The sequence below is a fragment of the Pongo pygmaeus genome, chromosome 5 (genome assembly GCF_028885625.2).
Source record: "Pongo pygmaeus isolate AG05252 chromosome 5, NHGRI_mPonPyg2-v2.0_pri, whole genome shotgun sequence".
Taxonomy (NCBI): Eukaryota; Metazoa; Chordata; class Mammalia; order Primates; family Hominidae; genus Pongo; species Pongo pygmaeus.
The window spans coordinates 158,600,299-158,615,010 of record NC_072378.2 but is presented as its reverse complement, the minus strand read 5'-3'; the positions used below and the strand labels follow the sequence as shown (position 1 = coordinate 158,615,010).

The window sequence follows — 14,712 nt, the reverse complement described above, 5'->3', positions numbered from 1 at the left end:
AGAGCTGCCCCCAGGGCCTCTCCCTTCCTCCAGCACGGCTCTATCCACACAACACTGCCATGTCCTGCCCCCTGCTCCCTGAAGGCAGGGACTGTATCTGATCCCTGGTGCCCCCTACACCTGGCAGATGCTCAGTGAATGTTTGGGATGAATAAATGGCTTCATCTGGGGTTACTGATTTACCATGAGTCTATGAGGGATGAGAGATAAGACTGACCAGGAAGCTGTCTTCGTGTCACTACATCTCACGGTGTCCCTGTCCCCGCGAAGAAGACTGACCAGGAAGCTGTCTTCATGTCACTACATCTCACGGTGTCCCTGTCCCCGTGAAGAAGACTGACCAGGAAGCTGTCTTCATGTCACTACATCTCACGGTGTCCCTGTCCCCGCGAAGAGGACTGACCAGGAAGCTGTCTTCATGTCACTACATCTCACGGTGTCCCTGTCCCCGCGAAGAAGACTGACCAGGAAGCTGTCTTCATGTCACTACATCTCACGGTGTCCCTGTCCCCGTGAAGAAGACTGACCAGGAAGCTGTCTTCATGTCACTACATCTCACGGTGTCCCTGTCCCCGCGAAGAAGACTGACCAGGAAGCTGTCTTCATGTCACTACATCTCACGGTGTCCCTGTCCCCGCGAAGAAGACTGACCAGGAAGCTGTCTTCATGTCACTACATCTCACAGTGTCCCTGTCCCTGCGAAGAAGACTGACCAGGAAGCTGTCTTCATGTCACTACATCTCACAGTGTCCCTGTCCCCGCGAAGACAGGAGGAAACTCTCATTCAGTGCTCAGGACACCAACAGCCACACTTCTCCGGATGCCACTGTTGGTTTTATCTCCTGGGTGTTATCATTTGTTTCTATTAGTATCAATAGCAGCTGTCATTTTGAGTACTTTTTAGGTTCTAGATACTGTGTTAAATTTTTTTTTTTTTTTTTTTTTTTGACAGAGTTGCACTCTGTTGACCAGGCTGGAATGCGGTGGCATGATCTTGGCTCACTGCAAACTCCACCTCCCAGGTTCCAGTGATTCTCCTGCGTCAGCCTCCTGAATAACTGGGATTACAGGAAACTGCCACCACGCCTGGCTAATTTTTGCATTTTTAGTGGGGATGGGATTTCACCATGTTGGCCAGGCTTGTCTTAAACTCCTGACCTCAAGTGATCCGTCCACCTCGGCCTCCCAAATTGCCGGGATACAGGCGTGAGCCCCCACGCCAAGCCAAATTCTTATATTACGCTCTTTAATCCTCTCTAGAACCCTATAAGGTAGATATTGTTAGCCCCATTTTACAGAAAAGTAAACTAAGGCATGGCACGGATAAAAGCCTCTCAAACACACATGGTTACAAAGTGGGGGAGCCAGAGTTTGAATTTGAGCCCAGGTCTGCATAGCTTCAAAGCTCGTGCTCTGAGTCACTGTCATAAACTGGCTGTGACCGTGGTTCTTTCTGCAGTGGCTGCCGGGAAGCTTGGAACAAGCATCAGATTCCTTCCCACGCACACAAGACCCACGGCACGCACCGTGGGCACCAATTTGACTCTTTCCCTTCATCCGGACCTCTTCACTTATTTTTGAAACTGTTATTCTACAAGCCATCTCATGTCCTTTTTCGAAAAAAGAAAGGTACAAACACACAAACATGCCCACCCAGCGCCACGACTCCACGAACTTGGCGAATGATTTCTGGCAGGGAAGAGGCGAAGGCAGGGCAAGAGGGGTCTGCTCTACTCAGCATTCTCCTCCATTTGGTTCAGTTGCAGGAAACTTCAAAAGACAGACTGAACTCACCTTGGCAAGGCACGTGTGTGTACAGGCATATGAGGGGGAGAAAGCTTCTACAATGACCAGGGGAGCAACGTTGTCAACTGCAGACACAGATCATAAATAGATTCTCGAACTAGCTAGACCAGGGAGCAATTCGCTTTAAGGGTAAAATTTCAACGTGGCTATTTATAAATTGCACAACCCATTTACACAGTAAAAATGGAATTTATTAAAGGTATACGGCTGCCAGAAATGGAGTCAGGAAGTACTGAAGGTACCATTCCCGGGAAAACACACACACAAATCTTCATCCATGACCCTCTGCCTACCCAAGCCCCATCCTGCCGGGCTCCTGGGTTTCCAACGGCAGCTGTCAAGAAGGGACAGCACTGCAGCTTAATACGCAAGCTACTCACCCCAAAATCTTTGCACTTTTCATCTAACCTAAGTGAAGAAGGAAGAGAAAAAGTTCAAAGTGGAGAAAAATAACTAGAAGCAGCCTTAGGCTTGATAGTGACAGTTGAAGCCGGTGATGGTAGACCACCACTTCCCGCTGCCCTCCCGGCCCCCTCTGAAGATGACTTCATCTCTCTTTGATGATAAGTGGTGTTTAGAGGCTAAACACAGGTATTAGGCCCAAAGGTTAGCAAATCCTTAATAAGATTAAGGAACACTAAAGCCTTCTGAAGCTTGTTTTGAAGAAACCATGGAGGCTGGGCGTGATGGCTCACGCCTGTAATCCTAGCACTTTGGGAGGCCAAAGCGGGCAGATCACTTGAGGTCAGAAGTTCAAAACCAGCCTGGTCAACGTGATGAAACCCTGTCTGTACTAAAAATACAAAAAAAAAATTAGCCAGTCGTGGTGGTGGGTGCCTGTAACCCCAGCTACTTGTGAGGCTGAGGCAGGAGAATCTCTTGAACCCAGGAAGTGGAGGTTGCAGTGAGCCAAGGTTGTGCCATTGCACTCCAGCCTGGGTGACAGAGCAAGACTTCGTCGCAAAAACAAAACAAAAAGAAGAAGCCATGGAGGCTTTGGTGCAGCACAAGTGTTAAGAATTTAAGAGGGTGAAACAGCTGCCAAAAAGCTGAGACCTCGGGGTCCACTGCTCCTGGCCCCTGACAGACCAAGGCACAGTCATCCCATGGCAGGTCAGGCTACATCTGAGGCAGCACGAAGGTCAAAGTGAGACCAAAACGAAATTCCAGAGGGGAACGACAAAAAGGAGTGTCGTTTTTTAGATGAGGGAGATGAGAACATTGAGAGTCTTAGAAACAGGAGGGAAGGTGGCCAAAGGAGTTGGGAGGCCTTAGAGAAGACAAGAAGAAGAAGAGGGAACCAGAAGACTCCCTCCAAGGGCTGAGGGTGAGTCACACGGAGAAGAATCAGACATACTCCTGCACACCCCAAAACACTCGAGTCAGACAGACGCAGCAGTGCAATACAGGAGGAATTCACCAAGAGTCGGAACCATCCCCAGTTGTGGCCTGGAGGACAGCCCTTTGGAGGTCCTGGAAGAAGGATCCCTGAACTGGCCTGGCCAGGTGCGGTGGCTCACGCCTGTAATCCCAGCACTTTGGGAGGCTGAGGTGGGTGGATCACCTGAGGTCAGGAGTTCGAGACCAGCCTGGCTAACACGGTAAAACTCCATCTCTACTAAAAATACAACAAAATTAGCTGGGTGTGGTAGTGGGCACCTGTAGTCCCAGCTACTCGGGAGGCTGAGGCAGGAGAATGGCTTGAATTCGGGGGGCAGATGTTGCAGTGAGCCAAGATTGCACCACTGCACTCCAGCCTGGGCAACAGAGTGAGACTCTAATCTCAAAAAAAAAAAAAAAAAAAAAAAAAGGAGGACCCCTGAACTGAGAGTCAGAGGGTGGAATGGATGAATTCCAAAGGGTCCTTCCCAAATTCTAAGAATCCATCATGACCATTCCCCTAATTTTTGGATTTCTTACAAACTTTACATGAAACGCAATATGGTCTCCCTGTCTCCTTTTTGTGCCACACTCATTCGATCAATTTTTTCATTCTCCTGAATACAGAGCTCAAGAAGTTTCCAAAGGAAAACTCCATATTTGAAGAAAATCGGGTTTCAAAAACTCTTTTGGAAAGTCTGGAATGGGAAATCTATAAAGACAGTAGATGAACAGTTGAGTTGGCCTGAGGGAGACTTGGAGGGGATGGGAGAGACCACTAACGGGGACAAAGTTTTTTAGCGGTGATCAAAGTGTTCTAAGATTAGATTACAGTGGTGGTTACACAACACCGTAAATGCAGTAAAAGCACCAAGTTGTAGGCTTTAAATGGGTGTGTAAGTTATATTGCAATAAAGCTGTTTTTCCAAAAACCTCCTTTGGGCAGCCCTCCGGAGGAATTTCTGTGTCACAACTGTCCTCAGGAACATTTCTCTGGAGGCCATCAGTTTTCTCGTGCAGTGTGGTGCGCTCTTTCTAGTGGAAAGACTGAATGTTAATCAAGCCTTTTCTCCCTACCAGAGCATGCAGCCTAAATGAGACCTCCATTCATCCATCTCACTGCCCAGGCTGACCCAGTACTTCACCAATGCTGTCACTGCAGCGTGCTGACAGCCATTGGGACAAGTGACTCACCTGCTCCTGGCACAGGGTCAAGTCAAGGACCAGGCTAAGAAGCTGAACCCAAGACTGGGGACCCTGAGTCCAGCATTGTCAAACACCCCCTGGAACCTGGCAGATGGCACTCTGGGCCCCGCTAGCCACTGGCTGGCAACCCAAATGCAGTCACACGAGAGCTGTCGGTAAGAAGAGCCGAGAGGCGACAAAGGCCCTGGCCGAGAGGCTTTCTGAAGGCACCCATGTCCCCTTGGGACAGGGAGGAAGACGGGGGATTAGTGGGGAGGCCCCTCTAGTCCACTCGGCCCATAACCCACCTTGTTAGAGACCCTGGTGAAGGAGGCAGCGTGTCATTCCATTGATGACAAATGTGTTCTTGGAATGTGCCCCCACCCTGTGCTCTTCCCAGGAGAAAGAATGCCAAATCTCTCTGGCACTGACCAGAGCCCTGCTTTGGACGGCAAGGGGTATTTTTAGAAATCACGGGAAAGCTGTGGAAGTCTCACGTGGCCCCACAACAGGCAGCACCGGGTGCCAGACCTACGCAGCCACAGAGCCTTCCTGAAGCCCTCTACGAGAGTCACGGCTCTCAGAAACGTTCTCAGTACACCGAACTCAGGGTCTAACCTCAGGCAGTGCTACCCAAGCTCACTTCGCGGCACCCACTCAGCAGGCACCGCAGCACCGTTCCCGAGTCAGTGGCTTCACACAGCATCCTTGACGACCAGAAACAACAAAGTGGTGTCTGTGTTTTGTACACACACGCACACATGCACACGCACACGCGCGTGCGCACACACACACACACACATACACGTGTGCACACTTTGACAGCTCAGCTCAACACAACAGGGCTGAGGAAAAAGACTGGAAACTATGCCATGAAAGGAATGTGTTAAAAGAAATCTTCTCCAGCTGTTGAAGAGAAGGACAGGGCGGATAACATCACAAGGGGACATTTAAGTTTTTTCGTGACCTACCTGAAGCCCTGGCTGCTCCCAGAACAGTGGAACGGAGCCTCTGATCTGGACAAAAGATGACACTCCATCGTCCATGTAAATCGTCTGCAGCACAACGAAACAGAAAGGGAAAGGTATTCTTCAATGAAACCGAATGTCCTGGGCTGGGTAATGGGATCCGGCCGGCTGTGACCCGACACCGGCAAGAATGAAGGGCGGATGGTGGACTCCGGCGTCCTCTGCTCCCCCATCCGGCGATGCGCCCTGACCTCTGGCCGGGTGCTGGGTGGGCATGCTGGCTGTCGACCAGCCTCTGAGGAGGGGGTCTGTTGGGGGTTGGGGCCTCCCAGGGTCTCCGGCAATTCACACTTCTAGGGCACAACCTTATCACCACCCTGAAAATCCCAGGAACAGCCTTCCGCCACCCCCTGTATGAATAGAAGTCAGTGTGCTCTGGAATGTAACCTTCCTTAGAGCCCTCTATTTTTACCTTGGCAAATAGCTAAGCAGCAGAGAGCTATGAAAAAAGGACTGAATGAAATAAAATGCACCAGTGATAGCCAAAAGACCTCACTGAGTGTGCTAGCCAGTCTTGTACTTGACAATACAAGACTCAACCTGACCTTGTACTTGGTCCTGGCCCTGCCCCACTGTGTTCTTAAACACACCACTCAGTTAACACACACAACACGGTTTCCACAAGCTTCCAGTGTGACAGCACCTGCAGAGAAACAAATGATCCGTACACTTTAAGACATCTATCTCCTCCCCACCCACACGTACAGCTATTTCAGAGTGTGCCTGCAGGCCTCCAATGACGCTGGAGTGCAAGGGAGTTTTAAAAGGACAAGAAGTACGATCCCGAGCGCCAGCAGGGGCAGGCGGCGACACTTATCAGATGCGGGGCCTTTATCTGCGCAACTCTAGCCTGGCCTGGCAGGGTGGCCTGGGCACTGCTGTGATCCTTTCCGTTCCTCACCGGCCTGCTCCCTTACAGGGCAGCTTCCCAGGCAGGCGAGATCACGCTCAGATCACACAGGAATGAGTCATTCTGCAGTGGAGGACCTGAAAATTAGAGCCACTGTTTCCCTGGACCATACGAACTACAGGAGCCTGGTATCTATATTGTCAAACTGGAATTCTATCCTTTAATCTCCAAAGGAAAAAAGCATGTGTTAAGAACATGCTGTCTGTTTCCAGGTATTGAGTGCAAAGCGGTTACACTCCATTCTTCTACTAACAAAACAGAATAAAATAGCAGGTTGCTTGAACGGCTACAGACATAGTTGGCTACCATGAAATTAGGTACACACAATTGACCGGCGTGTGTGCCCTGCATAGGCCCAGGTTCCTGGAAAAGAAACCAATGAGGCCAACATTTGTATATAAAGACAATGTTTAACAATATCCAGGCCGGGCGCGGTGGCTCACGCCTACAGTCCCACCACTTTGGGAGGCCGAGGCGGGAGGCAGGCTTGAGCCCAAAAGTTCGAGACCAGCCTGGGTAATAAAGTGAGACCCCCATCTCTACCAAAACAATTTTTAAAAAGTTAGCCGGGTATGGTGGCATATGCCTGTAGTCCCAGCTACTCGGGAGGCTGAGGCAAGAAGATCACCTGAGCCCAGGAGGACGAGGCTGCAGTGAGCTATGATTGCACCACGACACTCCAGCTGGGGCAACAGAGCGAGATCAAAAAAACACCAAACAACAACAAAAACCAATGCCCACGATCTATTTAGGCTGAGGAACGTCTCCCTTCACTCTGACTGCCATGTGCTAACAACACTGCTTCCAGCATCAGATCAGACTCCTCCCAAGCTGAGACTTGCCCAGAACCAGCTTCTGAAAACACCGAGGGCCGTCAGTGCTCTGTATGCCCCTCCCTGCCCACACTGGAGCAAGAAGAAAGGAGCTCCAAAGTTCTCCACCCCGTCCTCCACAGGGAAGCAGGCGACGTCTGCACCCCGTCCTATCATCAAGACTGTCTTCTTTGTTCCCAAGGTGATGGGTATAACTTGACCGTCAAATGCAAGTGATACGTTTCCATTCTGGGCGAACAACTTTTAACACCAGCGGAAGAAGTGATGTCTCACCTCACAGATGTCATTTTGACAGAGGGCTCTTGGGGTGGGGAGGCAGGACAGAGAGTGGAAGCAGGAGAGAAAGTGGGCTCTGCTATTAGCGCAAGCTGGGTCCCACTGCCACTTTGCAAACCCCCATTTGCCCAGCAGGGTGGCCCTGGGCACATTACTTAGCCAACTTCAGCCTCAGTTTCCCTCTCTCTACATGAAGTTCATGTCACCTTGTGTGCAGAGAAGGGATGAGCTGTGAGGGGTAAATGAGGGGGCATAGTCCCAGCACAGAGTAGCCACTCAAAAAATGAAGCTGTTTTCTCTTCCCCAGAGGCCCTGACGCTATGAGTATGCACAGGGGCACCTGCTGGCGTCGGAGAGAGCTTGGATCCTGGGAAGAAGGAGGGATTCAAGAAGGAACAGACGAGAGGTGGGAGGGAGACCAGGAAGAGCAGTGGGGCCACGGGAGGAAAAGACGGAGGCCTGTGCCAGTGCTGTGATGATGCCAGGCCAGTGCCTAGACCCCAGACTGAGCAGCCAGAGGGTGACCCTGAGTGACACTTCCAGAGCAGTGGGAACAGAAACCTAATGGCCATAAAAAGAGAGGGATGAGGTAGGAAAACTCATAGGGGTGCATATACCTTCTATCTGAAAGGCTTTCTGCTGACCTTCTACTTCCAGATACAGTGTCTGCAAACCGATTATCTCCAAGTCTGCATTCCTGGGAGGACACGCAGTCATCCTAACCTCCCTGAATGAGTCAGTGGCCTTATCCTGAATAGCCAAATATTTATCTTACATCCTTTTTTTTTTTTAATAGACTGAGGGGACTTTTTGGTCTTGTTTTTCTGTGTGGTGAGTCAGCACTGCAGAGCAAGCCCACCAGCTATGACTCAGCAGAGCCAAAAAGACTCAAGGCTTCCTCCCAAGGAGGCTGAGATGCTATCGACACATGCACACAACATCTGTGCGTGCACACACACAACACATGCACAACCCACACACGTGTGTATACAACACATAAATGCACACACTACACACACACACAAAAAACAAACACAAGGCACACGACACCACACACACGTATACACAAATGCACAATGCACATGACACATACACACAACATGTACAACACATAAATGCACATACCACGCACACACTGTACACATATAACCCATGCACACACACACACAGCCTGCCTCGGAGAAAGAAGATTAATTATTCCTCCTAGGAAACATGTTAAACCAAAGCAAAAGCAGAGGGTGCCACAGGGCCCCCCTTTTCTGGCTCCCTGAGAATTAATTCCTAAGAAGCCGATCCGCCTGCCAAGAGTCCCCACCACAAGGAGCCAGTCTGCTCCTGGTCCGGTCCCATCATTTGTTTGCCAGACGATGACCGCACAGCCGCCTGTGCGCACGCTCCACTTCCAAATGGCCAGCAGGCCTGGCTGGTGGATCCTGTTTCCTCTGCAGGGGTCCCAGGCCAGTGTGACCTGCAGGCAGCACCACAAGGGGCTCACCTGCCTCCCCAGCACAGTCCTCCTTCCTACTGGAGGCTCAGCACTAATTTCCTCAAAGTTGCTCCCTACACCCTGGGGCGAGGCCACTGAGATGCAGAGCCTGCCACCTCCTCAGATGTCAGGTGGAGGGGGAGGCCACGCTGTGCTATCAGAATAAGTCTACCCGACTCTGTCTACAGGAGCACGTTAAAGGTCTCCAGAAGCGCCAGACGGTCTGCTCCTGTACCACAAGCAAAGCTTATGGAGGGCTCATGACACTGTCCCAACCCAGGCCCTCAGCTGTGACTTTGCAAACTCAAGGGGGTAGGAAGTGCCAGGCTCCCTTGAGGGACCTCTCCAGAATCCCAGCAGATCACTGGCACCTGAAACAGGTGAATCTCAACAGGGTCCCAGGCAGGTTCCCCTGCAGACCACGCAGCCCGATCCTCATGGGGCTGCTTCCCTGAGCTCAGCAAGGACCCGCAGGCCGAGCCTTGCTCCACTCTCCTGACTCATCCTAGAAGAACCATCCTCAGCAGGTGGCTGCAGAGCCAGAGAGGGCAGCGGGGCTGCCGCTTCGCAGGAGCATACTAACTGTGCATTCCACTTAAAGACGTGTTTTGTGTTTTAAAAATGAACTTAGATCAACCTAAGCATCGGTACTGCTATAAAGTGACATAAACAAAAATATTCAGTGACTCCAGAGACAGAAAGCGAGGGGTTCCCTTGGCATATACAAGTGAGGCAACAGGAGTTTCTTGCTTTTGGGGAACAGTCACTTCCCTGCAGCCATCTCTGCTCCTCCTGCCTCCGTAATGTTTTAGAAAAAGGGCTGTCATACCTGTGTTTTTTGGCTTGGAGGAATGCTGATCCCCCACCAGGCCCGTGCCCTGGTCCCATGTGTACAGGAAGCATGAACCCTCTCTGCTCCTCCAGTTCACCTGTGTTTCTTTCTGCTCCATACCCCTCCTTTCTGGGCTGTGCGCAGCACACGCTTCTCTCTGCCCTGGCTCTGCTGTGCTTCCCCTCGCCCTCCAGGCAGGGGTCACCAGCTGAACACCACCTATCGGAAGTACCACCTGGAAGGGCTGCAGCACCTGCCAGGGCCAGCTTCACCTGCCCCACTCCTGCTGCGCCCCCATCACGCCACCACTGCCCCCCATGCTGACCCGCCCGGGAGCAGAGCCTGGGACCTGGCAGGCTCAGTCACGCTTTGCTGAAGGCCCACGTGGACAGCCCTGGACTCAGCGTTGGGAAGTGACAGCTCCCCTTCCTGGGTAGCCAGGCTGTCCAGGGTCTCCGATGGATGGGCCAGTCCGGGCACCTCCAAGCTCATCAGCACAGCCTGAAACATAGGCACCCAACCAAGAGCTACTGTGGGTGTACGGCCACTTTCCCGGGGCCCCGCTACGCATCTCTTGTTAACGAAGTCACCATGGGTTAAGTTATGCTCTCTAGGTGGGGCGGGGACAACATCTGCAGCTGCTGCATCTGTGGGTGAGCGGCAGGTGGTGGTGCCCAGCTGTCAATCACTGCTGCTCCTGGGAGTAAGGTTGGGTGGGGACTTCATGCAGAGCAGCCCTGTCTAGCCCAGGGCCCAGAGGACGAAAAAGGACAAAACACACACACTAGGAAGCCCACAAAGGCTTATGGGAGCCAAGAAATCCCTCCCCAGCCCTGACAAGGAAGGGAGGTGGAGGCAATGTCAACAGCATCGGGCTGTACCCCAGGAACTGGAAGGGCAGGCTGCTCATATCTCTATGGCCTTGCCAGGCTGCCCGAGGTGGGAGATTCAGGAGATGTGGGGCAAGGTCCCTGCCTCTGAGCTCTAACAAGCAAGCTGGCAACACAGGAGACAAGTGCCAGTCAGCAGGCACGCAACACGAAGTGGCCAGCGCCAAGGCCCAGCCTGGTCTGTGGCAGGGCTTGCTGGTCTGTAAAAGTGAGAAAGCAAAGATTGCAGTGAGAGTTCTCACAGGGCCACAGGTGCTGCCTGTAAAGCAGTCCTCTAACAGGAGCCGGCATCCGCGTCCCAGAGTGAGCTGTGTCCCTTCCAAAAACCATATGGTGAAGTCCCAACTCCCAGTACTTTAGAACTTGTTTGGAAATAGGGTCTTTGCAGAAGTAACGGGTTAAGATGAGGACAACTGGGCCGGGCTCGGTGGCTCACGCCTGTAATCTCAGCACTTTGGGAGGCTGAGGTGGGCAGATCACGAGGTCAGGAAATCGAGACCATCCTGGCTAACACAGTGAAACCCCGTCTCTACTAAAAATACAAAAAATTAGCCAGGCGTGGAGGCGGGCACCTGTAGTCCCAGATACTTGGGAGGCTGAGGCAGGAGAATGGTGTGAACCCGGGAGGCAGAGCTTGCAGTGAGCCAAGATTGTGCCACTGCACTCCAGCCTGGGCGACAGAGCGAGACTCCGTCTCAAAAAAAAAAAAAAAAAAAAAAAAAAAGATGAGGACAACTGGAGTAGGGTGGGGCCCTGATCCAGTATGACTGGAGTCCTGGAGAGACACAGGCAGAGGAGGCCACAAGAAGACGGAGGCAGAGATGGAGAGATGCTTGCCAGGGGCCACCAAGAGCCGGGGCAGTCAGGGGGGCTCAGAAGGGTCTTCCCCGGGGGGACTTCGAAGAAACAGCAGTCCTGCCGACACCTGGATTGCAGACTTCCAGTCTCCAGAACTGGGAGAGAATAAGTGTGTTGTTTTCAGCCACCCAGTTTGGGGTACTTTATTACGGGCAGTCCTAGGAAATGCATGCAGTTTGCTTTCATTTTCTGTGTTAGAATGTCCGGTGTTTTAGGAAGGACAGTGCCACTAAAGGACAGTGGTTCCCAGGGACTTACTCGATGAGATGCAACAGATGAGACCCCAAGTCTTAAAATTCTGATTGAAATCCAAAACCAGTATTTTAAATAAAAGTTCTAAATAAAAGGTAACGAAGTGGGGCAGGGAAGGGACTCTCCCTATGCAGACATCAGCCAGGAAAGAGAAAACCACCTGGCTGGGTCCACAGCTTCTCTCTCTCTCCTCTTTTTAAAATTTTTCAAAATTTAACTTTTATTTTAAGTTCAGGGGTACATGTGCAGGTTTGTTATATAGGTAAATGCATGTCATGTGGGTTTGTTGTACAGGTTATTTTGTCACCCAGGTATTAAGCCTAGTAGCACCCATTAGTTATTTTCCTGATCCTCTCCCTCCTCCTACCCTCCATCCTCACCCTCTGACAGGCCCCAATGTGTGTTGTTCCCCTCTTTGTATCCATGTGTTCTCATCATTTAGCTCCCACTTGTAAGTAAGAACATGCAGTGTTTGGTTTTCTGCTCCTGCCTTAGTCTGCTTAGGGTAACGGCCTCCAGCTGCATCCATGTTGCTGGAAAGGACATGATCTCATTCCTTTTCATGACTGCATAGTATTCCATGCTGTATACAAACCACATTTTCTTTATCCAGTCTACCACTGATGGACATTCAGGTTGATTCCATGTCTTTGCTATTGTGAATAGGTCTCTGAGGAATCACCACATTGTTTTCCACAATGGTGGAACTAATTTACACTCCCACCAACAGTGTATGAGCGTTCCTTTTTCTCTGCAACCTTGCCAGCATCTGTTATTTTTTGACTTTTTAACAATAGCCATTATTGTGTGAGGAGGTATCTAATTTCACACAAGTCAAATAATATTCACGCAAGTCAAATAATAGCCATTTGACTTGTGTGAGGGGGTAGCTCATTGTGGCTTTGATTCTCATTTCTCTAATGATCAGTGATGTTAAGCTTTTTTCCATGATTGCTGGCTGCATGTATGCCTTCTTTTGAAAAGTGTCTGTTTATGTCCTTTGCCCAGTTTTTAATGGTTTTTTTTTCTTGGAAATTTGTTTAAGTTCCTTATAGATGCTGGGTGTTAGACCTTTATCAGATGCATAGTTTGCAAAAATTTTCTCCCATTCTGTAGGTTGTCTGTTCACTCTGTTGATAGTTTCTTCAGCTGTGCAGAAGCTCTTTAGTTTGGTTAGATCCACAATCCTCAAACTAATAAGAGTCATTTATGACAAACCCACAGCCAACATCATACTGAATGGGCAAAAGCTAAAAACCAGCACAGGACAAGGGTGCCCTCTCTCACCACTCCTATTTAACATATTAATAGTATTAGAAGTTTTGACCAGGGCAATCAGGCAAGAGAAAGAAATAAAGGGCATCCCAATAGGAAGAGAGGAATAAAACTATCCCTTTTTGCAGAAAACATGATTCTATATCTAGAAAACACCATAGTCTCAGCCCAAAAGCTCCTTAACCTGATAAACAGCTTCAGCAAAGTCTCAGGATACAAAATCAATACACCAACAACAGTCAAGCAGAGAGCCAAATCAGGAACACAATCCCATTCACAACTGCTGTGAGAAGAATAAAATACCTGACAATACAGTTTATGAGGAGGGTGAAAGATCTCTACAATGAGAATTACAAAACACTGCTCAAAGAAATTGGAGATGACACAAATGGAAGAACATTCCATCCTCATGGATAAGAAGAATCAATATTATTAAAATGGACATAATGCCCAAAGCAATTTATGGATTCAAAGCTATTCCTATTAAACTACCATTGACATTCTTCATAGAACTAGAAAAAACTATTTTAAAATTCATATGGAACCAAAAAAGAGCCCAAATAGCCAAGGCAATCCTAAGCAAAAAGAACAAAGCTGGAGGCATCACACTACCTGACTTCAAACTATACTACAGGGCTATAGTAACCAAAGCAGCATGGCACTGGTACAAAAACAAGATATATAGACCAATGAAACAGAATAGACAACCCAGAAATAAGGCTGTACACCTACAACCATCTGATCTTTGGCCAACCTGACAAAAACAAGCAATGGGAAAAGGATTCCCTATTCAATAAATGGTGCTGGGATAACTGGCTAGCCATATGCAGAAGACTGAAACTGGACCCCTTCCTTATACCATATACAAAAATCAACTCAAGATGGGTTAAAGACTTGAATGTAAAACCCAAAACTATAAAAACCCTGGAAGACAACCTAGGCAATACCATTCTAGACATAGGAACAGTCAAAGACTTCATGACGAAGATGCCAAAAGCAATCCCATTTTTAACCAGATATTTACGTAACAGCCTCGTTGATAGCCACAGTGCAGACATTCTGAGCAGAATTACAGGCAAGTAATTGCAGCTGCTGCCCATCTTAGGGCTCCCTGCTCTGATGTTCCTCTGAGTGGGGACTCCGAGAGGCGCCTCCTCATCTCCGTATCTACCCTCTGAACACTGGAGCAGGCAGAAAGTCCCACACAGTAAAGGCAGGTGCTCAAACCTATGCTGGATTAAAGTGGCCAAAGTCCGCATAAGGCGTTCCTCTCACAGCAGCGGCAGTGAGGAGAGACGCAAAGCCACACCTTCACTCAATAAACACAGGGCACCCAGCTTGCCCTGGCAGGAGTACCATACATGTGCCTTCCGGGGTTTTCCTTTCTTACGGCTTACACCACTGTATTCTACATGGTGGCCTTATCCTACAGATTGCAAGTTAGAGCAAAAATTTAAAAGTTGTAAGACAGCATCTCTGGAAATGAGAACAGAATTTAGAAAAAACTCCAGAAGAAATTAAGCAGATGGCTATATTCTAGCGGAGCGGATGGGAGCGGCTGCTTAACACGCAGATTTCACAACTCTAGGGTGCTAATACTGGCTTCCAGGAGAAGCTTCAGTTGATTTAGAATAAAAAATAATGGTTTCTTCTTTCATCCCCCCATTGTATTGATCTACTTATTTTTGTCTTAAAAGAATT

At 49.6% G+C, this 14,712-nt stretch overlaps 1 protein-coding gene across 10 annotated transcripts in view; it reads right to left on the bottom strand.

Annotated features, from left to right (window-relative positions):
• SYNJ2 (synaptojanin 2) overlaps positions 1 to 14,712 on the bottom strand; it is a 117,754-nt gene that overhangs the window by 51,293 nt on the left and 51,749 nt on the right. For 8 of the 10 annotated variants that reach the window (XM_054492131.2, XM_063666765.1, XM_063666771.1 and 5 more), the window contains one exon: positions 5,343 to 5,426. The exons of 1 other annotated variant lie outside the window; for it this stretch is intronic. In XM_054492131.2, coding sequence (XP_054348106.1) covers positions 5,343 to 5,426 — 84 coding nt within the window. Of the gene's footprint in view, positions 1 to 5,342; positions 5,427 to 6,104; positions 6,181 to 14,712 lie in introns of those variants that run through there. One more of the 10 variants, XM_063666769.1, reaches the window with a different exon arrangement.